The sequence below is a fragment of the Embiotoca jacksoni genome, unplaced genomic scaffold, assembly GCF_022577435.1.
Source record: "Embiotoca jacksoni isolate LCO1_2020_lvr unplaced genomic scaffold, fEmbJac1.0.p SCAF_13, whole genome shotgun sequence".
In the NCBI taxonomy this organism is placed as follows: domain Eukaryota; kingdom Metazoa; phylum Chordata; class Actinopteri; family Embiotocidae; genus Embiotoca; species Embiotoca jacksoni.
This window is the reverse complement of record NW_027185263.1, coordinates 5,370,219-5,394,210: the sequence shown is the minus strand read 5'-3', so window position 1 is coordinate 5,394,210 and position 23,992 is coordinate 5,370,219. Positions and strand designations below refer to the sequence as shown.

The window sequence follows — 23,992 nt, the reverse complement described above, 5'->3', positions numbered from 1 at the left end:
TCTATTTCCTTCTGTTTCTGACATGGTGTTAGGAATTGGACTGTGACTATGGCAGCTTCCATCGTTGGAAGCATGATCAAATAGATTTGAAACCTTGTTCAATCAATTATCCAATGACATTTTGCACACCTGATCTAGGTTGATTATTCTGTATATGTTGTTTGCCTTGTGTCTTTGTCCACCTTAACTCTGATGAAGACACAGCAGTGTTGGGACGTTTGTCTGTATGCATAATTAAAGGCTGTGAATCATAAGTGTGCTCTAGTTTGATGTCTTTCAACTGAGGAGCACCGGATTTAGCTTAAATTTGTCGGAAGACGTACGGAGAACCCTGTTTTAACTGGATGTATGGATGTTTTTTGGGAGTGGATATCCATGCATCGGGGTGTGTGGGTGCTATATATGAGCGTGTAATGTATAATTTATAGTGTATGTGTAGGTGTATGTACGAAAAAAGATTACACTAGCTGTGGACCACCACTGTGGCAGTTAGTACATATCAGTGGGTGTTGAGTGGGTGTATGCTTGTGGATGATTACCAGAATGTGATGGAGATGGATATGTGTATGTTAATGCACTTTACATGCTAATATATTTGAGGCAAGGCAGTAAGTATCCTGAATACATCAGCTCTGACACTGACAACAACTCAGCACAAACTGAACCACTCACAGACAAAGCTAACAAGTGAAAAGAAACAGACTACCGGATCATCAGGTGACAATGAAATATAATTTTACGCATTTACACTATTTAAATATAACACAGCATTCTTAAAATCTACTGTGGAAAATATGTTACAAGATTGTAGTGTGTTATTCATGAAAACCACACTTTGAAATACTTTGATTTTCACAACCATCACCACCTCTTAGTTATACAAGTTCATTTTCCAACTTGAACTATCGTGTAATATTCGCCTATACTGTAGCTTGCAGAATCCAGAGAGAATTATAAAGAAAAGTAATAAAGCATTCAAAACCACTAGTTACAACCACAGTAAATGATTCATTAACCCTGTTATCCTCACTAGAACCTTAGAGGAAGAGTCAGAATAGACCACAAATATCTACTCCGAATGATAAAATGGCTGCTCAGGGTGAAGGTAATGTTGAAGACGTTGGTTTTGACCCACGCAAACATTACAAACACACAAAGGGTATCTCTTAGATGACTGACATAGATTTTAAGATCCAAACACCTGTTACTGAACAAGGGGCAATATGTATTATATCTCACAAGTTTGCATACTCATTGCGAATGATACACATGCACGAGCAACTGGTTGACACAGTATACTGTTTTGGGGGCTTTGTGGAGTATCTGACCAAGGGCAGGGGAGCTGTACGCTGTCCAGACTGTAAAGCTCCTGATTGCAAATTTAGGATTTGTGATATTGGGCTATATAAATAAAACTAATTTGACTTGACTCCTTTATAGACTCCGGGGGGTCTTCATGCAAATGCCTAGAGTGCACGGATGTGATAAAATGTGTTAAAGACATAGATGAAAGGAGGGTCTTCATGATCCCGTTTCATGTTAGTTCACTGATCTGCAGTTGGTCGTTATAACAGGCCAAAAGAACATTGCAATGAGCCATTCAATATCCATTCAGTTTAATTATCAGGATGACGGGACAATTTGAAAATCAAAACCATCTTGATTTAATCACCAGTTGTCTGATTGCAGAAACCTGTGGCTGGGCCTATAAATAAAGATCACTTCTATCTATCTCGCTCCTCTGTCTTTTTTCCCCTAACAAATGTTTTATTTTCTGCTAATTTACTGCACCACCTACTCATGCACACCACTGACAATGCATGCAGCACCCTTTACTCACAGCGATAACCATCTCTTCTGTCCTTTATGTTTACAGTTGTATATTTGATTCATTAAATGCACCATTTATGTTATGTTGTTGTGAGGTTTCCATCCCTGTTGTGGCTTTACTTGACAGTCATAACAGGTCGTAGTGTTTTAAATCGTGACTGGGGGACGGCTGTTTCTATTCCCAGTGATACACCATTGTTTTTGTTTTTTTTCCTTTTTCTCTGTGTAATGAAGAGTGTTCCCTCCTACATATTTGGTGAAAGCAGTCATTTTCCATGATGCATCCCTCCCACTCCCTCTTTCTCTCAGTGTAACTCTCTCTAACACACACACACACACACAACACAAAAACAAACCACACTGGCCCCTTACATCCATCTTTCCATCTTGCTCCATAAAAAAATGGACTAGGCCAGCTTTCTCAGCCCCCACTGTGCTTCATTGTGGTGGCTGGTCTCTGTCTTTTGAGCCTGCAATGATCTGCTGGATATTCCCTTAATCTATGGCTCTTACATAATCTGCAGCAATATCGTTCACAGAGCCACTGGCTGTCTCCTCGTGTCACTCTCTGTGGTTATCACACAGTTACAGGGACGGAGAGAGGACTGGGAGAGAGGATGGATGGATGATACTGTAGATAGATAGATGGATAAGACATTGTATAGAGTGATGAGTGAATTGTATGGATGGGGGGGGGCATAGTTTACGTGCATGCATATACGCGTCTGTATATGTGTTTGACTGTGTGTTGCAGATTACACGTGGCTGTGTATTGTGTGAGGACAACTGTGGATGAAGTAGAGATTGTGGTGTTTCAGTGTGTGTATGTGGACAGCACACTCAAGCAAAAAGAGTGGGAGCAAGGCAAAAGTGAGATGGTCAAGAGACGTGTGTGTGTGTGTGTGTGTGTGTGTGTGTGTGTGTGTGTGTGTGTGTGTGTGTGTGTGTGTGTGTGTGTGTGTGTGTGTGTGTTTGTGTGTCTGTGTGTGTGTATACAAGAGAGGGAGTGTGTGAAAACAGAATCAAGGGTTCACATTAGAAGCACAGTAGAGGGATTGAGAAGAAGCAGGAAAAGAGGAATCATGTTTTGTGTTGTTACACTTTTGTGTGTGGGACTGAAAGGAAGAAGGGATGGAGGTATGAATGAGTTAAAATGATTGATTTATGATTTCATCAGGAATGAAGCAAAGACTCAAAGAGAGATTGTATAGACTGTGCAGTGTCCGCATCGTACATGCTGCACATGTGACTGCAAATAGTCAGGAGGGGAAGAATATATATATATCGCAGAAAGAAGTTAAAAACAATTCAGATCGTTGAAAACAATCTTCACTCACCAAGCACTTTATCAGAAACACCTATAATACTAGGCAGATCATTTGCTATCGAAGCAACCTAAATGGATGGATTCCCCAAGATGTTGGAAACATTCCCTGGAGATTCTGGTCCTTGTGGACATGATTGCATTGCATCATTTCTAAGAAATAATTTCCTTAGAAATACCTCCCGTTGGAGATGTTTTGTTTTTCCCCCCCATTCTGATGTTTGACGTGGACATTACTGAGACCTCTGACCTTTATCTGCATGATTTAATGTATTGCACTGCCTCCACATTATTGGCTGATTGGATAACTGCACGAATAAGCAGGTCTAGAACTGTCCCCAATGAAGTACTCAGTCAGTGATACGTGATATAAAAAGAATATAAACCATCTGAACCAGAAAGAATGCAACAACCCAACAGAACACAATTTCATACAACACTTTCATATAACACTGAGAATGTAGATGTAGAACCACTGAAAGAGCTGGCCATGCCCTTCACTACGCTGACTCGAACAACCAGTCAACCTTAAAGCCATAAATCAGTCTCATCCATCAAAACCTTCAAATAACACCTTAAAAAGCATCTCGGTACACAATGGAGAGAAGAAAAAACACAGCAAACTGACCTACTACCAATCCCCTAACAGAGAAATCCAACTGACAGAAGCTCCAAGACTAAAAGAATTCTGATTGGAGGCAAATGTGTAACAAAACAAAAGTAAACAACAATGTACTAGAGTTTGAAAGAAGTCACTGTAAGAAATCATGAAAGCCATCGGGAGAATTTATCTGTAAGTTAACTACTGCTACCTAAGCACTGATTTCTTCTGTTGGAGTCCAAAGCATGAAAACACGAGCTAAATGAAAGTTGTTTTTTTTTAAAAGCGATTCTGGCTTTTATGACCCTACTTAAAGAAAAAAATTTTTTTTAACAACATATACAGTATGGGTATAACATATTAAAATAACATGTAGAGCTTTTGACATTAATATATCCGTGCTGTCAAACTGGATGTGTGCACGTACAATTTTCTTTGATGTTTTCTGTTCATATATGTTCACTTTTTTTTATCATAATTACTATTTCTTCTTCATCTACTCTTTTCCCTTCAATACTGTTGCAACACAGATGCGCTAACACGTCATGCAAATAAAACAAAGAGACACTGAAACAGAATAAAAACATTAAAATTGCTATATAAAGGCAGAGCTGAGAATGGATTAAGACAGAAGGAGAGACAAACAGAAAGAGGCAAACAGGATGAAAAATAGAGACAGACTGAGCATGATACTAAAACAGCAAGTCAAACCACAGATATGAAAAGCACAATGAGTGTGAAACAGAACCAGATATACAGTATAGTGAGATAACAGTGATAGATCACATATAGACATCCAGAAACTACCTAACCTCAGTACCACAGGCTATACTGGCTGTCTTCTCCCTTATTTGTGTTAACTCTTTCCAAACAGATGTATATTGCCTTAAAAATCGCAACCTATCTTTTCCAGGTCATAACTCAATAAAACTGTAATTAAAATATAAAGTCATACACATACTTGCTGGAATCTGTCTACTGCAAGCTTTCAGCAACAAGTGTAACAGGATGGTTCATTGGGCAATTTCACCAAAATAAATGAACAAAGTTTAGTTTATAGTTCAGCATAGTATCAGCCTGATGTTACCATTCCACATAGTTTCATTCATTTGTAGCGATAAACTAATTTAAAGCTACTGCTATTACTAAGCCACCATGTGTTTTACTTTAATGTTAAGGTGGTGATAGGTTATTGCTGTGGACTCCAAACTGTTGGCGTCTATTTACCAACATTTTACTCTTTTGGCTTTTTCTAGTTTCTAGTCGCCAGACATTTTATTTCAGTAGTTTTTTGGGGGGGGAAACATTTATGAAAAATATTTACATTTCAAAACATGTTTGACAAAGTTAATATAAGGAGAACATCTCAGAAGAGTGTTGTCACTGCAGTGACTAAACTTCAGCTACAGTAACAAGTTATGTTGTTGCGCAACTCAGTCCTGATTTGAGAGAAAAAAATAAAGAAACACGCTGATGGTGTTTGATGAAAATATGTACAGGCATGCAACGAGGGCAAGTGTAGCCTTTTTCTGCCAGTGCATTTTTAGCTCCAATCTCCATTTATCACACCAACTCAGCAGTTTAAGGTCTGTATCAACACCAGTAATTCCACCTACACGTCACCCTTAAACATGGAAGAGTGGTCTTCCATAGAGTGAGGTTCAGACATTTTAACCCATATATGACTTAAGGCGCTCTCATTCAGTATAACCTTTAATTCTCAGATTCCATAGCAGATAGAAACATGAAATGAAAACCATTTTAGAAAAAGGAATGAAAACCGTGTCAAAAACCGTGGATGAAAAACGAGGGCTTTTAATTTGAAAGGAATACAGGAAGTCACTAAATTTGACCCGGCTAATAGTGACTTTAACAGCCAGTCATGCGTCATTTGGCTGACCAATCGTGTAACTGTACACTTACTCAGACAGACTCTTGCTGTGTTTGCATTGTCCACTTGTCCACAATAGTCCACTATACAATGAACAAGTTGAGAACCAAAACACAGCATCTGTTACGTGTACAGCTTAATTGCACTGTCTGTAGCAATAGACAGCATTTAGGTCCGATAGTATCACCTAAACACGCTTGTTACATCCGGCTCTAAAGGGAGAAGTACGGAATGGTCACATCCGGTTCGAAAGGCATATAAACATAAATGCTGCATCTGATCTTAATGGGTTAAAATACAAAAAAACTAAAATTCGACTCCTATTGTATTGACATGCTATATAGAGTTTGAGTATTTAAAAGGGTGTCAGGGGAGTAAAAGCTAGATTGGGGCATCCCTAATTTCATATCATGTTTCTATCCTACCTACCTCTCTCTTTACATTGCATTTTGTTGATAACAAAAGATACTGAAAATCCAAAATGTCAAAAATCAAAGTGAAGAAGCTGAGTTTAACCTAAGACAGCAGCAGATCAGTCCTCTTCATCTGGTTAATTTTCTTTGGTACGAGTATGCACATGGTAATAATTGAGCCTGACTGTTTGTTAATGCATGTGAACAGAAGAGTGAACAGTGAAGCAGACTTACTGAGGAAACCTCCCCATCGTTCCCTGTGGCCGCAGCTGGAGCTGCGGCTGCGGCTGCGGCTGCGGCTGCAGCCTCCTGAGCCGCCGCCTTCATGGCTGCTGCCTTCCGCAGCTCCCGGTTGGCCTGCAGGGTGGAGAAGTAGTTGACAGCTGCAAACTCAATCAGGGCAGAGAAGACAAAGGCGAAGCAAACGGCAATGAACCAGTCCATGGCTGTGGCATAGGAGACTTTGGGGAGGGAGTGGCGGGCGCTGATACTCAGTGTTGTCATGGTCAAGACAGTGGTGATACCTGCGTACAGGGAGGAGACAGAAGTTAGGAGCATGCTGATCTTGATTTCACTTCTTTGTACTTGAATGATTTCGTCTCTATTCTTGCTTTTGCTGATTTGGTACTGGTGTAGTACCTCGGTTGTAATGTATTTTTGTCTTTTCGAAATACTTGCACTTTTTTAAAAGTTTTTGACAAAGTCAAGTTAGCGCCGTCTAAGCAGTTAAGGGAACTGCTCCTGGCACAGGAGTCATACTCGATGCGTAGACATGAAAATAGTGTTGATCTCTTTATCTCAGGCTTCCTGAGGGAAAAGTGTTATTCTCCAAATGTCACACTATTCCTTTACTATTTTAATTTCAGTCAAGCACTGAGGTACAATGAAATCTTGTTTTTTGTCATTTTGTCCTCAGTGCTACATCTTTAATCGGGAAAAAAAAATTGAAGTCATAGATTTAATGTTTTAGGAATAATTATAAACAGTCTACTGAAACACGCTACAATCCTGCACATAAGTACTACTACACCATATGTATAGTGTTTGGATAGACTGGTTAGTTGCAGCTAAGTATGAAGTTAAGTATGAAGGAAGTTGAGGAATGATGATGAATGTTCATGGAGCTTTTTATGCTTTATACTTGTGCCTATTTCTGTGAAGCCATCATGTAACTGGGAGTGGGAGTGTTTGTCAGTGAATAACAATACAGAGGCTTGATTATGAGAGACCACTGCAATCAACTGTGATTTGGACGCACAAACAAACACACACGCAAACAACCCAAATGTATATATGAGAAAACAACTTGTGCATAAATGGTCTCTACTTAGCCTGTTCTCTCTTTTCTCCAAATCAGTATATCAAAGCTATCAAGTTATATTTCACACTTATTTAAAGGTCCAAAATGTTCAAAACAAAACAAATTACCTAAACAAAACAATTACCTAAAATACATATAAATTCCAAATTACACAGATGTGTACTGAAGTTAGCATGTTAATCAGGCCCATCCCATTGTAACTGATTGTCTTTTTTTTTTTACCTTGATCTAGCATCCATAAAATCTAACTTAACAATCATCAGATATATAAAAAAAAAAAAAAAAAAAAAAAAAAAAAAAAAAAAAAAAATACCAACTAGCAGCGAGCAGAGAAAATGAAAAATGAAAATAAACTAAAGTCCTCTTGACATAAGTGGTACAAGTGATATTGCTATCAGGTACTGATACCAATTCAAATATTGAAACATGATTGAACACACAACAAAAACTGAAACTATAATTGAAGGCAGCTATTATTAACTATTCTGATGGGAGGATGTCAAAAATAAGTATTGCTGTCTTTTGTGTAAAAAATATTACGTGTCAAACAACACAATATACGGTTTCTGTAACATTACAAGACGTTAGCTGTATAACATGGTAATTATTAAATGTAATGTCATTGAACAAAATACTGAAACAGGCCACTGCATTGGAGTGAGTACACAATTGATTTTCCCATTGAATATCTTTGACACGTGGCAGCAGCTCTGTTTCATGGCACGGGAGGAGCATTTCAGGCCGTGTGGCATTTTGGCTCCGTGAGGTTTGCCAAAAAGTCACCTGACATAATGCTAATCTGCCCGTAAGCAGACTAACCCGTGCCCCCGCACTGGCACGCCAGTGAAAGTCCCATGTATCCGTAAACATTCCTCACAAAGCCATCCAGTCTGTTGACCGGACACAAAGCACAAAGCATTTGCTAATATTTGTTTGTCTGTTAATTACTATCTCATAACATGTGCAATGGGTGAGATGAAAAAAATAACGAAGGATGAATGATGATGATGATGGTGATAGACGAAAGGAAGAACCATGAACGGATGTACGTGTGGATGGCTGAGAGTGAAAGCAACATGGCTTTTTATATCTTTCGCAGCTGAAGTAATTCTGCTTTTTTTTTTTCAAGTCTGTGAAAAGTTTTTTTTAACATTCCAACAGACTGAAGTACAGACTGCCAGGATTCCTTTGAGCACTGCTTCAAAGTTTAGAAAACTTAGAATACCACTGCACAACTCTTGGGCCATTCATAAATTCTCTTTGAATATGGTTTGCAATCAGTTTGGACGACGCAAAAGCTGCATTTTAGAGCTACTGTTGATGTCCGACTTGTCATACATATTCCCTGAAATGTTTTAAAAACACAAATATGATCTGTAATTTTGCATAAGGAAAAAATGCCTCTTAATCTTTGGAAAAGCATTTTTCTGCGTCTTGCCCAGATTTCATCCTTATTAAGTCAGATAAAGACACTGACAACGAACATCTCTTTTAATGGCCCATTAACAAAGTACATATCTAATTCACTTTCATCAAGCTGAAGCAAGCAGGGAAAAAGGGCCATTGAACACTGCTGTCCTTGCTTTTACCAAATCCGCGCTGTAGTTGTGCACATTTCATTAGCGGTGTAGAAATTTAATGCGCCTAATAATGTCTCAAAAAACATTTTCTACACAGCACTTCAGCTGAGAATGCTAACAGCTCTCAAATACCACCTCCTCCAACAGTCAACCGATGCTGACTGTCTCAATCTCGAGCACAAGTTGATTGCAAATGGGAGGAGGAACATGGGAAGAAAGCCTGTCAGGGTAGGGAGAGGCAAGAGAAAGAAAAAGTGTAGGAGGGAGGGGGATGAAGTATAAAGACAGGATAGAAATGAAATGCTTGGGGCATTTATGTGCTTTTATAGGAAAAAAGCAAGGTACAAATTAGGCCACACTCAATTAAGTCTGCAAGACTTGTGCTCAAGGGACTTTCAGCTCTTAGAGGGCTTGTTGACAATTCAGCACACAACATATGGCTTCATGTGCTGTCAGGGTAGAGCATAGCCATATAGCAATTTGTCTTCTTTTCTGTTCTCAACTTTCTATCTCACATGCACCATCCACTACATTAGTGAAACTTACATTCGCAAAATATTTTGGGTCATATCACTTGCTGTGACCCCAACAACTTTAAGACCTCACAAGCAAGGCACTTCGAATTTAGAATTTTTTTTTCACGTTTTGGATATAAAGCTTGGCCCTTTAGAAAAAGAATCCAATATTAGATTTTTGTACGTGATCTCTTCTAAAATACCCAGCATGCTCTGGATTTGCCACGAGTCAATCCAGAAAATGAGCCGAATGTTTTTAAAAAAAAATTTTTTATCATATACTCAATATTGGGTGAAATGAAAACAGCAGGATGTGAGGTTAATGAGTTGCCGCAGATGTTCTTTCCACATGTGGCCTAAAATTCCTTGCTAATACTAATGATTGGAATCTACCCTCTGAAGAAGAGTGCAGGCTTGTTGGAGCGCTGGCTCGCTTCCAAAGATGAAGGCAGACCACAGAATCATAATCTACAAGGCCCAGCAGAGTTCCTCCGCTCCGCTGCAGCTTGTTGAATTTTAACATAGGGAGAAAATACATTAAAAATGGTAGCAATATGGAGGGACTTTCACACTTTTCCCCCACTTTTTTTTCCTTCTCTGCTCTGTCTCTGTCTTTTTTTTTTGTCTGTCATTCCTCTTGGTCTATCTCTGTCTTTGTTCAGCGTCTCTCACCCTCTCTGCTCCCGAGGCTAGAGCTCGGTGGCAACTGTAGCGTAATGTAATGTGAGCAAGCGGAACCTGTGAGTGCTCGGAAGAGGGCCAAGTAAACATCCTCCCCCTCTTGGCCCTTGCATGACCAATTTCAAAAAGGACATTTATTCCCAATTAATTCAGCTCCACCACAGTGGAGGAGGGATAGAGATAATGAAGAAAGGTTAAAACAGACGGTGATGACTGTGTCTGTCTTTGTTCTCTTGCAGAAGGTTGTATTAAATGGAGTATGCTTGCAGAAAGTATGCTTGCTTGAAGTTTGTGTAGACTTTGACTCGCACTGGGGTCAAGTGGTGGGTGGTGAGTCAATAAATTGAGACAAATCGAGAACTTGAAGAAATTAAAGTGGAGAAGAAAACCTTGTTGCGAAAACTCTTCCAATGTGTAAAACTCATACGAAAGTGTAAGACACTACACCATAATGGACGCACAGCTTCACAAACTGCTGTTGTTTCAATGAATTGACTTGATTTACATTTACTCCTCTCTTTAAAGTAATTGCAATCATGCAAAAATAATAACTGAGAAAAAAATGATCTGCAACACTATAATACTACAAGTTTTGTCAGAAGAAACAAGAAAAGTTCCTGAATTCTCAAAATGACTCCATTACAACAGGAGATTTATGCGGAGCATGTGTTCTTCCATGTTCCTAAGTCTACGTCAACATCCCTTTACACTTGAAAGTTTGGAAAATAGACTGGAAACATAAGTGAATTTAAAGAAATCTTACCAAATACAGTCCGAGCTGGAACTGATTCCTTATTAATCCAGAAGGAGACTTGGGCCAGGATGACAGTCATTATACAGGGAATGTAGGTTTGAATTAAGAAGAAGCCCATTTTCCTTTGGAGGTGGAAGTGCACTGTCATGATGACATATTCACCTGGGAGAGTAACCAACAGAGAAATTTGATGCTGTCAAGAAATTTGTAGTCATAGAGATGATGGACTGCTGTATATAATTAGCATTCTTCTTTCCAAAAGCTAATATAACCACTTGGTATTGGTGATAATCAATCATGTGTTGCTCGTAGTTGCAAACATATTAAAAAGCTCTACTTGCAGGCATAATTGTATATTTTTAAAGATATCTTGGTTTAGAATACAACTTTTTATGAATTTTCATCAACTCAGAGCTTTAAATCAGTGATCTTAACACATTCAGCACAGTTATGAGCACATTTCTAAAGATCTCTGCTTACCTGTGTTGGACTTTAGCCTCTCGCTTGATACTGTCTGACCAATGAGGTCATACTGCAGCAAACTGGATGATTCCTGTGGCACTTCAACAGATGACAAAGGACCTTTCTTCCATGTGTACACAATTTCACTTATGGGATAAGCATCTAGACAGGACGAATAAAATAGTTATTAAAAACCTTTCTTAAGACTTTGCTCTCTGAAAAGTCATTTAAAAAAAAAAAAACATCAAAAATTTTGATTAGAACAAACAAAGAGGCAAATATTCCTACTGCTTAGTTGCTGGCTTTTAAAACTAACTTTATTCTAACTTGTTTCTCCATCTTTATAAAGAAGAAACCAAATGAATAAATAAGCATACCAACAAATAAGCCAACATACTTGATAAGGAACCCCTTGCATATATTCTTCACAGTTCCCACATGTACAGTGTGTGACATTTCAAAAATAAATATTTGTCGGGCCGTCAGTTACGCCATGACAGAGTGATCATTTGAGAATGACACCATCTGTCAGACCAGTGAAGCTTAACAAACGACAAACTCACAACTTCCAAACTTGAGTGGGCAAGCATGGCCGTCCATTGGGAAGTTCATCAGACGCATGGGGCACTCTGCATTTATAGTTAATCTGTCAGAATAGAGAGGAGTTGAAGTGAGTGTTTGATTTATATTTGATATGCTGATACCGGCTACTTAATGGCTGCTGTTTTAAACTGGATCTAATTAGTGTGGTGCCATGCTGTGCAATGGAAAAACATATATGTATACATATATATATATACTATATATGTATTGATACATTCCTTCAATGGATGTAGATATATTACTCAGTTTTATTGGTCATGTAGATACTTGTAATAATGTTCTTGTTTATCAGAGTGAAAGCGAATACAAGCATTCACTGCCGCTAAGTAGGTCAAAACTTTGAGGAAATTTCTCCAGCACACAGATGGAGGGGGACAACTGATACTAAATGATTTAATTATTTAACACTCATGTACAACATGTTTTCACTGTAAGCCTCTGTGACTCAAAAAAGTTTAGGTGCAAGACATTTGACGCATTCTGGGTCGCTAACAGGGACGAATTTAGTTTAAAGCCCAAACTGTCAGAACAGCACTTTTTTATGACATTAAAAAGTGCCGGCTGCATTTGTTGTGTTGTCTGTAACTAAGGCTTAATCATCCAAGTGAGATGCATTTTCCCACCAATTTTAAGCCAAATAATTAAACTGCATAACAGAAAAGGGAAGGACTTTTTCCTACATTTTTATTACACAATATTTAGTGCCTGCCATTTGAAGATCTAGTGCCTCTAAGACTCTTCCAAAATTCTCCCAGTAAAGCACTGCAGCCAACTAAAGCAGAGCTACCTGGCGTTATCCCATTGGAGCTAATGCCTCACCTCAGACAAGACTAACATCCACACTGAAGGCCACTTCACCTTCATGGTTGATGTCCGCCCTCTTATTTGCAGCCAACACTCCTTTCAGCTCCATAGAAATTAATATGTTATGACTTTGTATCATATTAAAGTTACCTAAAAGGATTAAACAAAGATTTTGAACTTGATCTTGAAACGTTTTAAAGTAAAGTTGGTCTACTTAGATAATCTAATTATTTTTTTTTAAGTCTGAGGTTGTGCCATCATCAACTCTAGAGGCATTTATTTTTTCATGCTACACATCTCCTTTTGGAACAAAGCTAGAGTCATGTTTGTTTGAATTGCCTTCCAGGCCTGTTTTCAAAATCAGATGGCACATATCTTGTTTTTGGAATGGCACTCTTCATTTCTTTTCATGTCTGTGTATATTCTTGGATGCTTGTTTATTTGATTCGCTTTCCAGGTCTCTGCTCTATTCCGGTCTTGGCTGGGTTTGGATCTCACGGTCCAGCACTGTTACCTCATGGTGTAGAGGATAGTTCCGTTCTGCATGATGCGGAACAGCTTGTTGGGGGTGGTCATGTTGTGAGAGATCGACCTCTTGCCATTCCGGAAAAAGGTGTCCGGTGTCCAGATCTTGCTGACCATCAAGTTGTTGAGCCGCAGGATCTCGATGGGGCCCTCGAATTTTAGCCGTTCGTCAATCCATGTCTGACGAAAGAACACGTCCATGGTGTATTCCTGGATAGAGGTTAGAGTGTGAGTTCAGGATTTATTTACTACCACCAACCTACTGCTGGTGCTGCTTCTGCTCCTGCATCTACTATCTCCTGCGGCTAATATCTACTACCCCCAGACAGAATGGCAGATGGGTTTGTGAGCCATGGTTTTGAAGGAACCTGCTGGATGGAGAATTGACAGTGATGAGTTGTTTTCTCTTTCTGTTTTTTGTGGATTTTTTCTCATTTTTTTTCTGGACTACTCTGCTATAGCTGCCAGTATATAATTGAAAAGTTTCATTATCTAAAAATAGCCCTACAACGTAATGGAATATTTTCTTGAATATTAGATCTTTATCTTATCTAGTATTTATGGACTATCAGATCGCAAATCAAGTGAATAAATAGATTGATTTATGATTAATACAGTAAAAATGTATAGTTTATTTCATCTGTACAGTCAGAATGAAACTACAGTATGAGCCCACCCTGCTTTTAGATAAAATGGATGACCTTGCTTTCCTAAAGAGCTGTTTACATGCTTCTCAATAGTACTGCCACCATCACATGGCAGCTCAAGTAGGCTTTATAGTCTGTGGAGCAATATCTAAAGTCTGAAGACTCAACGAGTAGAAAAGAGTGTACAGTACAACAGACATACATCCCTCAGCCTATCCCATGGTAGGAGTAGCCAGCCTATCCTGTCCCAACATCAGCCGCATCGCTATCTCCCTCTCTGGCTGGGGGATTGTCAACCAGATTAAAATCCTAAGCTGCACTAATGACATCCTGCCCAAATGCTGGAATAACGAAGGCTGGGAGGCTATATGCACAGTTACAGTAAAAACTGTACATTTCTTTCTTGTTTTCATACGATGACATTTACTTGTTTGGAAAGAAATGAAACACATGCATGTGAAAGGCAGCCAGTGAATTTGCCTGTGCATCCTGTATCAGTATTTCAGCGGTCCGTCTGGTTTACATACCATCTCAACATCTGACACAGGTCCAAAGCTGGTGACAAAGATGTCAGTTTTGACCTCTGTAACTGGACCTACAGTAAAAGCATAAGTAGTTGCTTTGACACAGACAAAATCTTTGGATCAGACAATTTAATCTTTGTCTAAATATAAAGGAATTCAAATTAAAGCTATCTTTAAAATATATCCCATTAAAATGGCCACTGAAAATCCAATTGTATTTGATAAACAACAACAAAGAAATGAAACAGCATAAAGTTTAGTCTAAATTGATTCTCAAACCTGGTTTTTAGTTGTTAGCTGGTAATTTTGTCATAATTTAAAAGAAAATAAACTGTTATATTTCACTATGCAGCACAGAAACTAAATGTATGAGGCACACACAACTACTGGAGTAAAACTTTATCCTCTGAGGAAAGGAATATCGATCCAATATTTATGAGGGAATATTATATAAAATTCAATTTGACATGGTCATTAGCATACCTCCAAATCCAGGTCGCAGCCTGTTGTCATAGCCATCCAGCAATCTATCCAATATACGCGTGATGTTATCCAAATAGATATTGCTGTCACCGGGCTGATTTCCCCAAACACTGCTCACACTGTAACTAAAGTACATACACACTGATGAAAGCTCATTTCAACAGATAAGAAGACAGCTGAATATGCAGAGTTTGTCAAATGCAAACCCATCCACAGTCTGTGGTTGCCGTGCGTAAAAGTCCGAGAACATGCAGAGAAAAGAGTTGCCATACTCACCAAGACAGAAATAAGCAAGTTAAAAGGAAAGCCATGCCTCGCAAACACCCGACGACTAGAAATCCCAGGTCAACTTTTAAAATCAGCATATTCCATCACGTAAAAGCATGATTAAATGCGGGTCAGGTCTTCCTTTAGTTGTAAACCGTGAGAGGATATCGCGCCAGTCCAGCACGACTTGACTTCCCCCTCTAGTGCGGTTGCGCCCGCCTCAGCCTGAATCGTTCAGCTGGAAAAACCTAAAGAGTTTTTTAAGAGAGTGAAGAGGAGGGACGAAGGGGCTCCAACATTTTCCGAACAAAGCATTTTACAAAAAAATACACCGGTCTGAAGTGCAATTTTGATATTTAGAGAATCTTTCTGTGTGATTAAATTAATAACGGTTTCAGTGGCTTTTTGATTAAGAAGGTTGAAGAGAAAAGAGCGATGGAGGGAAACAGAGAGAGAGAGAGAGGAGGAGGAGGGAGAAGTAGAGAAAGAGAGCTAGCACAAATACAGTACTATTATATCAATGGACTGAATACCCGGGGACCTTTTGAATGCAGTCATTTTATATCATATTTTGCTACCACCTTCTTAGCCTTTTTAATATGTATGCATGTATATATGTGTGTGGGTGTGGGTGTGGGTGTGCCTGCATGTGTGTGTGTGGTGTGTGTGTGTGTGTGTGTGTGTGTGTGTGTGTGTGTGTGTGTGTGTGTGTGTGTGTGTTGGTCATGCAAAAACATAAAATTGCAACTGGAGCAAAGCATGATTCATATAGTGGTTGGGTGGTTGAGTGGAGTGGGTGGTAGGTACATTTAGTGCACCTTCAAACTCCATAGACCAAGAACAAGGGGGAAACACCACACTGTCAAAGTCAGCTATTCCTACAGAGCCTACATGAGTTTATTTGTGCTGCAAAAACACAATTCAAGAAATTGCATCATATTAACTGGTGCTTCATAAAGTTGAGTTTTCAGTGGCACATCTAATACTGTGCACCTCCACCAACTCGTGGTTCATGACACAGAGGAAAAACTTTACAGGCCAAATGCAAAAGTAAAACTTTTCTCTTTATTTTTTGTTGTTCATTTACTCTTAAATATGATCATCATATGATCTCAAGGTTGGTGAACAATAAGAGTTACAGTAAGCACTGAGTGGGAGGAAGAGTTACTGTACTACCACTACTGTGGAAAAATGCTAATTACAACGCTTGCACCAAACATAAGTTGAACCTTAAGACAAAACAAAAAGAAGAAAAAATAAGAATTCCTGCAACAGAAAAAAAAAAAATTCTCTGACCAACGTCAGCAAGTGTCTTTACTGTTATGTCTTCAGAGATCAATGAGTTAGAATACTTTCTTTCAGCGCAGCATTACTTTTTCATTATAAGTGGTACCATGGTCATGTTATCAATTATTGATATAAGGCATAAAAAACATACAATATTCTTCTGACAGCATTGAAATATGAAGACTGATTATGCAACATAATCCTTCAACTCTGGTTTCTTTGTACTCAAAGCACAAGTTATATAATGATCTCAAAATATGATCCAAATCATGTGCAAAAAAAAACAATGAATCAGTTTAAGATCAAGCGCATCCAGAGTTAGTCCTAGCAAGGAAGATTAGTTGTTGCCTTGATATATATGTAATGAATGGAACGAATTGTCTTGGTTTTCACTGAGATTTGGCTCAATAGTCAAAGTATAAATAGTATGTTTTCCCTGGGAATTTAGGTTTACATAAAGAAATGGTCCCTCCACCTGTGCTACAAAAACTGAGAGCACATGTGCTGCTTCAGAGGAGTCACAGTAAAGGACCTATACTGTGTGGCACCACTATAGAGGAGTTGGTTGGTATAGTACATTGTTCAGGGTATAAAATATACTTCTATCTATGTTGGGAATATAAGTATCAAAAACAACATCTTTTGATATTTTTCTCTATATCCTCTCCAACCCACCACCCAAGAGTCGTAGTAGAAGATTGCAATAGTCACAGTTGTAGGCGTAGAAGTGGCAGGTGTAACATTAATTTATATAATAGCAGTTATAATGAGGATAGCAGTGGGAATTGTAGACACAGCAGTAGGAGCAGCAGAGGCAGTGGGAATAATACACATATTAGAAACTTGCTGGTGGACAATGTCATCTGACCCTAATGCCATAATCAACTGGGTCCTTACAACCGTGAGGTCAACTCATCTGACAAACCAAGACGCACTGACTACTGACCTGATTCACTTTGCTGGCACCGGCTGAGGTTGTGGATAAGCCGGGGCCAAAAGGGAACTAAGTCTATTCCTCATGGGTGTGAATATGCTTAGCATGCTTTTTTCCGAGGACTACTGACAGGAAGTCGCACACAAGCATCGTGTGCACGTCCTCAAACACGCACTCACATGACACAAATACAAGCCATTTCTCTTTAATCCACCTCTATAACTGGTAGCATTAAGTAGCACCGGACACTCCCACACAGATACTATTAATCTCTGCTTTTTAGGTACATCATCCATTACAAGAATCTATTCAGTATTCACTCTTATTAGCACAGTCCAATACTGAATAGAGAAAGGTCTGCAGCTGCACAAGATGAGTGTTATTGCCGAAATTCTAAATGTGAACTCGCGTGTGCTTTTACATGTTCGTCCTCCCGATTTCCTATCATTATAGACGTTACTTTCTAAGACATATATGCTGTTTCATAAGTTGTTTGTCTGGCTGGCTAAATGGCTGATTGACAGTATGGTTTGCAGACTGGTTAGACGTGTTGCCTGACTGACTTATAGACGGCTATTAAAATGCAATGCCTGTCTTCCTCGCTGGATCACTGCCTGCCTGGAAACCACATCAAGAAGCATGCTCTGTCAGTCACCCAGCCAAACATCCACAATCAACGGTGCAGGGAAGCAGATGGTTCCACTGGCTAAATTGGGAGCCATGTAAATTCATGTCAGTATATGAAACAGATATTAATCTTACAACTTGAGAGTCAATATAGATAACAGTCAGCTCTGGTGAATCCTTTCACCAGTTTTATTGATTATCCTGCATTTCATTTTCAATTCCATCTGGCCCATGTCATACCTTCTTTGTAATTGGTCATTAGGTTTTAAAGCCCATGTCAAGCGAACAATATCAAATAATGGGAGGTCATTATATCTAATCGACAATATTTCCACAAAATATAATCACTGAACCATTCATTAGGCTTAAGTTCTGAATTGAGATGAAAAAGGCGCAGTGATTATGATGGATTGCAATTAGGTATGCTTCATTCCATGAGAACAATGCACCTCATATGCCAGGGTGGGTAGCAATTCAGTTATGTCAATTTAGGAAGTACAATTACTTGGGGAAGATAAGGGGACATACTTCAAAATCCAATGTGTTTGATAAAGAAAAAGCTTTCAGTAGGAGTTTGTTAATTACTTCATTATTCAACAAAATAGGATTTAATTAAACATGTCATGATATGCGCTCTGTATTTGATTCCCCATAACACATATAGCAGCCTCTCAAGGAGCTGGTTGCAGAGCTAGCAGTTTATTGAAAGAAACTTTCCAAAAACTCGCTGACCTTTAGAGAGAGGAGGAGCTCTCAGATGGCAGAACCAGAGAGGTTTTTTTTTGTTAAGCTGCATGCTCAGTGTTAGTGATTCAAATTATTCTTTGGAAAAAGACTGACAATACAAAAACATGCTGTAAGGAAAAGAAAAAGCTCCAAAAACAGAATATTATATGCAGAAAGAAGAAAGAAACCCATCTCTTGCTCAAAGATTGGAATATTTGGGAATGCTTTGCTGTGCATCTGTTGTTCAGCACCACGGACAGCTCGAGCATCCAACTTATTTTTATTACACTAAAGTGCTATACACAATGACAATTCAAAGTCAGCGCTGACATACTCGTACACTGTACCTCGCGGTCCTTCGTACAGACTGCCCCACTTCATCGCTTGTTATTATGCCAAAAAGGCCATTGTCTAAACTCATTTCTGGCCACGCCACAGTGCTTCTATAAATACATGATTTCTCCCACGTGAGATGGATCGACTGTACTTCATGAGCCCCGCAATGTGGTATCTATGGTAACCACTTACAGTAGAAGAAACCCGGCATGTGTGGTGGAATGGGAGTGTGTTGTGTGTGTGTGTGTGTGTGTGTGTGTGTGTGTGTGTGTGTGTGTGTGTGTGTGTGTGTGTGTGTGTGTGTGTGACTATTAAGATCTAAATGTGTCCACAACAGTAGGAAGGTGAGGAATTAATGCTTATTGCTTCTGAGAGTAACTTGAACACAGTCATGGAAGAGATTCAGGGTAAAGTTACAGTTAAGTTTTGGTTTGTGTGAGTTAAGTTTCTTTCTTTATGTGGTGGTAAAGAGGTCTAGACGTAAGACCTGAATTTTGGAATGTTATTTAGGGGTAAGGGGCGTTTTAGGGTTTAGAAAAGAAAAGTATTGGTTAGAGATTATTTGTGTGGTGTGTATGCATAGATTAGTTGGTAGGTGAACATAGAGTTTGTGTTTCAGCATCGCTAATGTCATTGCATAAGACCTCCATTAAACTTAGTCGTTAGAAAACTTTGGGTTATGCCTCTCTCTCTCTCTCTCTCTCTCTCTCTCTCTCTCTCTCTCTCTCTCTCTCTCTCTCACTCACACTCTCTCTCACTCTCTCCCTCTCTCTCAGCCCCCATAGTCACACATCCTCAACAGCAGACACAAACAGTAGTTCTTTAAAATATCTCCTCCTTAGACATGATGTGCTGCACCTCCTCCAGAGGATTTGACGTTGGGAAAAAATTTCCACTGCAGTTTCCATGGAGACCAAACCATATCGTAGTAAGATAAAATGTGGATTTTGAGAAAACAGTTGTCCTCACTGCCTTAGTTGACCTCTCGCCCGACTACAGCCAAAAGCTTCACAATGAAGTGTGCTGGACGGTTGCCAACCGCCTGCTGTAGAGAGAGTGGGAATAAAAGTGGTAAAACAAAACAGAAACGTGACATATTTGTTCATATATACGGACATATACATATACAGAATGTACATATGTACTGTATGTACATACAATACATATTTTAGGTTTGAGACAAATTGTTAAAACTGTTTTCTTACTGCCTCAGCTGTCTTGTGAACTGCAGCCAAAATAAATACAAAACTAGCAGCACAAAACTCTGCCAAAATCCCCAAGTGAAATCCAAAGAAGGCAGAAAATAAATTTAGAAGACGAAGTAAAATTAGGACTCACTTTAACAACTTGATATTATGGGGTTTCGTCTAGAGGCAGAGTAGTAGAGTGTAGTGCAGAGGCATGCTTTTGTCTGTAGTTGAAATAGTATGTGCTACCTATATGTTTGTATTGATTCTGAAAGCATAAATGTATCTCTTTAGTAACCCGATCTGTGTGTAATCTTTACATTTCTATTTAAGTGGGGGATGAAAGGCTTATTGAATTTTTCTTTCACTGTTTTTCGAAACCAAGTTCTCAAAACACATCAATTCACAAAAATGTGGAAATTCATTAAATTCATCGAATGTTTTTCAGCTTGAGCGACAGTAGAAGTGTATTTTCCTCAGCTCTCTGCTTTGCACTTTTTTTTATTGCCTTTAAAATTTTGTTTTAAATTTTTCTCAATGTTCTTATTTTTGTATTTTTATATAAAACATTTTAAATTGTCTTTATCGTTGCAAAATCATACGACACGGTCATGTGTCTACAAAACTGTGACAATATAAAAAACACTGGAGGTGTATTACATGTTTAATTGTAGTTGTTGGCCTTTCTTAACACATGGCCATAATGATCACCTCACTAAAACACCTGAGGTCTGAAACTCATCCTCAAAGCTAAAGAGAACCGCAAAAGTTCCACTCAGACACAAACAGCAAACTCTGACGTGCAGGGGAGAGTTAAATGGTTCGTTCCGTCTTTGCTTGTTTTATATACCAATCATTTAGCTGGCGCTAAATTTGTGCTGATGTTACGAATCATTGCTGTGGATATGATTTTCCTAGTTCAGCAGATGTAAGAATAGAGAGTTACAGTATTTTGTCTCTATGGTTACCACTTCCAAAAAAAAAAAAAGAGGAAAAAAAAAATCAATGTCAAGTTAAAGTCAGTGAGCCTGCAGAGGTGGTTCTTGGCTAACTCTGCTGAGCTGTGTCTTCAAACTGAGTTGATCCGATTAAACTTGACCTCTCAAAACAGCTGGTTGTCTGTCAAGGATGCTAAAAGCATGCAAGGATTGGTTAAAAGTGTCAAAGAGAATGTTAATAATCCACTGTTGGACTGCTTGTTGACTTTGTTCTTGACGATACAAAAAAAAAAACACATTTTGAAAGGAGTTTTTAAAATACATCTTCATGAAAAAGTTTAAGAGTATGTCTGTACTGTAGGAGCGTAGGTCTCCCTGATTTATAGAGCTTATATCTCGTGTTGGAACGAAGCTCCTCTTACAGTCTTACAGTCGCTCTTGATCTTTGTAATCTGCAGGTGGCGTGGTGGAATGGCAACACTAGAGGCCAACCGCTGCGTTATCATCTTGTGTCACAGTCTAAATCACCTCTTCTGACGCCAAGACACCAAAAGAGGGGCTTTTGGCAGAGGCCCTCAAATAATCCTCCTATCCTTCCCTCCTTCCATCAGTCCCTCCATCTTTCCACCCATCCAACTGTGGCTAAAGCTGACACTCACCCTGGACTCCCGTCAGCAGTTCTGGCACCAATAACCAACGTATGTCAGGGGCAGAATGAAAGACCGAGAGAGGCACGAGGAGTAAGAGAGTGTGGAGGTAGGCATGGATTCGGCCAAAAATCTGCTGTTTTGGTGCTAGCTAGGCAGGGAAGGACACTACAACAACCTTGAAGAGGTAGCAGGTGGCGCCTCCTCTGGTAGAGGAAAGGTAATGAGGCATAAAGGTTGGCTGATGAACTTCGTTTGTCTTGCTTATCTACACTTCGCAGGTCAAAACCACTATGGTGACATTTTGCTCGGGACAGGTGGAGTTCTTCGTTAGTGGTAGCTCCGTAGTTGTGCCAGAGCTTCTGCGGAAACCCTGCAGTCCAAGAAATGGTCCTGAGAAATTTCAAGGCGATGTTGATGTGCAGTTTTTGCCTTCAGTAGAGGTGAACTAATGGATGGAGTGCAACCACTGCAGATATCACAGTGGACTATGGATCTATTAGGTATGGTGAAAAATTCATGAACATAATTGCTGGTGAAAGCAGAGAGAAGGAAAGCCCTGTATTAGTATCTTGATTATGCAGTGGAAGATTGATGAGTATGTCTTAAATTCATCACTGATGGGAAGTCATGAATATAAAAACGACTTTGCATTGAAGCATTAAAGGGATTTGTCTTTTTATACCAAAGTTAGAGATTTATACAAAAGCTCTACAGTGGTGGAATGTAATTAAGTACATATACTTTAACCCTGAAAACAAAATTTCTTAGTCAGTGACGACATCCTACATGAGCACAAAAATTCAGAAAAGTTTTCTCGACGTGTGAATACTGTCTGTGCTGTGTAATGTGTGCTTCGCTCACTGTAAGTGTTAGGGACCCTGTAGAAAAATGGTGACAACTTATTTGCACAAATTTTTCAAACTGCAAGTCCAGTCTCGGAGTTGGGTACTTAAGTTGGAAAAAAAAAGCAACACATAGGAAAGAAAAAAAACAACCTTTTAATTGCTTCTTATTTCAAATTTTGATATTTTGAAGATTTGAGACCAAATTTTCAGAGGCTTTGATTGATTGATTATGTTATAATATGAACTCTCTGTCGTAACTTTATAGGTTTAAACAGGCTGACTGGATTGTCAAACTTATTTAAAAGAGAACCATAAAATTACCAACCCAAAATGTTTGTTGCAGAATTCATTAGCCAACAGTTTACAGACTGACCGTGGTGCTTTCTGTAGTTTCCTGTTCACCTTTTGTTTTACAGCCAAATAAAGAAGGTTTTAATAGCGTAGCTGAACTATTGGCTTGTTTACAACCTGCTTGATTTGTCTGACCAACGATGATTGTTTCGTGTTTCAGGAGTTACCTTGATTAGTCCAGGAGGGTTTCAACTTAGACAAAACATCTGACTAGTTCCGTTTTGCTGCACCACAGTAAATATTTGGTTCTGTTTTTCCTGTCCAGATATAGATGCTTTCAGCAAAAACTAAATTAAGTAACATCAATCAATTTTGTGGCCGACTATAATCACACCACGCTCACTGACCAAAATACTCTCATTGTCAATAACTAGAAAGCCATAGTTTAAATTTGCCTCCCCAAGGCTTCTATTAGAGCTCTCCTGCTGAGTTAAGGAGCTCTAATCATCAGTGTCAATGCTATAATTGCAGTACACATAAAGAGAAATACAGAGAGGTGTTTTAATTACAGGGAAAGACAGAACAATTTCCATCTCTGGCTGACAAATATCGCTTGATTTTACATTAAATGTTATTTATGTTAACTGTTGAGGCTTTTGTTGTTTGGTTATTTTTGATCAGACAGCCAGTGCACATTTATAGGACAAATAGAGAGATAGACGATACGTGGGTGAAATTATGGCACTTTATTTTGGCTCATCTTGTGCTCTGGCATATTGCCGCTCCATCTCTGTAGGGCTGGATGGATATCAGAAAGTCGATCCATGGAAGATAGAACCTGCTGAGAACAAACCAGGTGCAACCTCCACAGTAAGACCACAAGCTGTAGAGGCATAGCAATCCACCCTCTGCGATTAATACCTTCCCACTGCACGCCTGAAATGTG

General features: G+C 39.0%; 1 protein-coding gene across 2 annotated transcripts in view; it reads right to left on the bottom strand.

Moving 5' to 3' along the window:
• gabra6b (gamma-aminobutyric acid type A receptor subunit alpha6b) overlaps window positions 1-15,653 on the bottom strand; it is a 32,501-nt gene extending 16,848 nt beyond the window's left edge. The window contains exons 1-8 of one of the 2 annotated variants that reach the window (XM_069146006.1): window positions 15,235-15,653; window positions 14,959-15,083; window positions 14,479-14,546; window positions 13,294-13,514; window positions 11,936-12,018; window positions 11,391-11,534; window positions 10,920-11,072; window positions 6,294-6,583 (exon numbers count right to left, since the gene is read on the bottom strand). In XM_069146006.1, the coding sequence (XP_069002107.1) occupies window positions 6,294-6,583; window positions 10,920-11,072; window positions 11,391-11,534; window positions 11,936-12,018; window positions 13,294-13,514; window positions 14,479-14,546; window positions 14,959-15,083; window positions 15,235-15,323 (1,173 nt within the window). In that variant the 5' untranslated portion in view covers window positions 15,324-15,653. The remainder of the gene's footprint in view (window positions 1-6,293; window positions 6,584-10,919; window positions 11,073-11,390; window positions 11,535-11,935; window positions 12,019-13,293; window positions 13,515-14,478; window positions 14,547-14,958; window positions 15,084-15,234) is intronic. The other variant, XM_069146007.1, reaches the window with a different exon arrangement.
• Window positions 15,654-23,992: the final 8,339 nt, after the last annotated feature.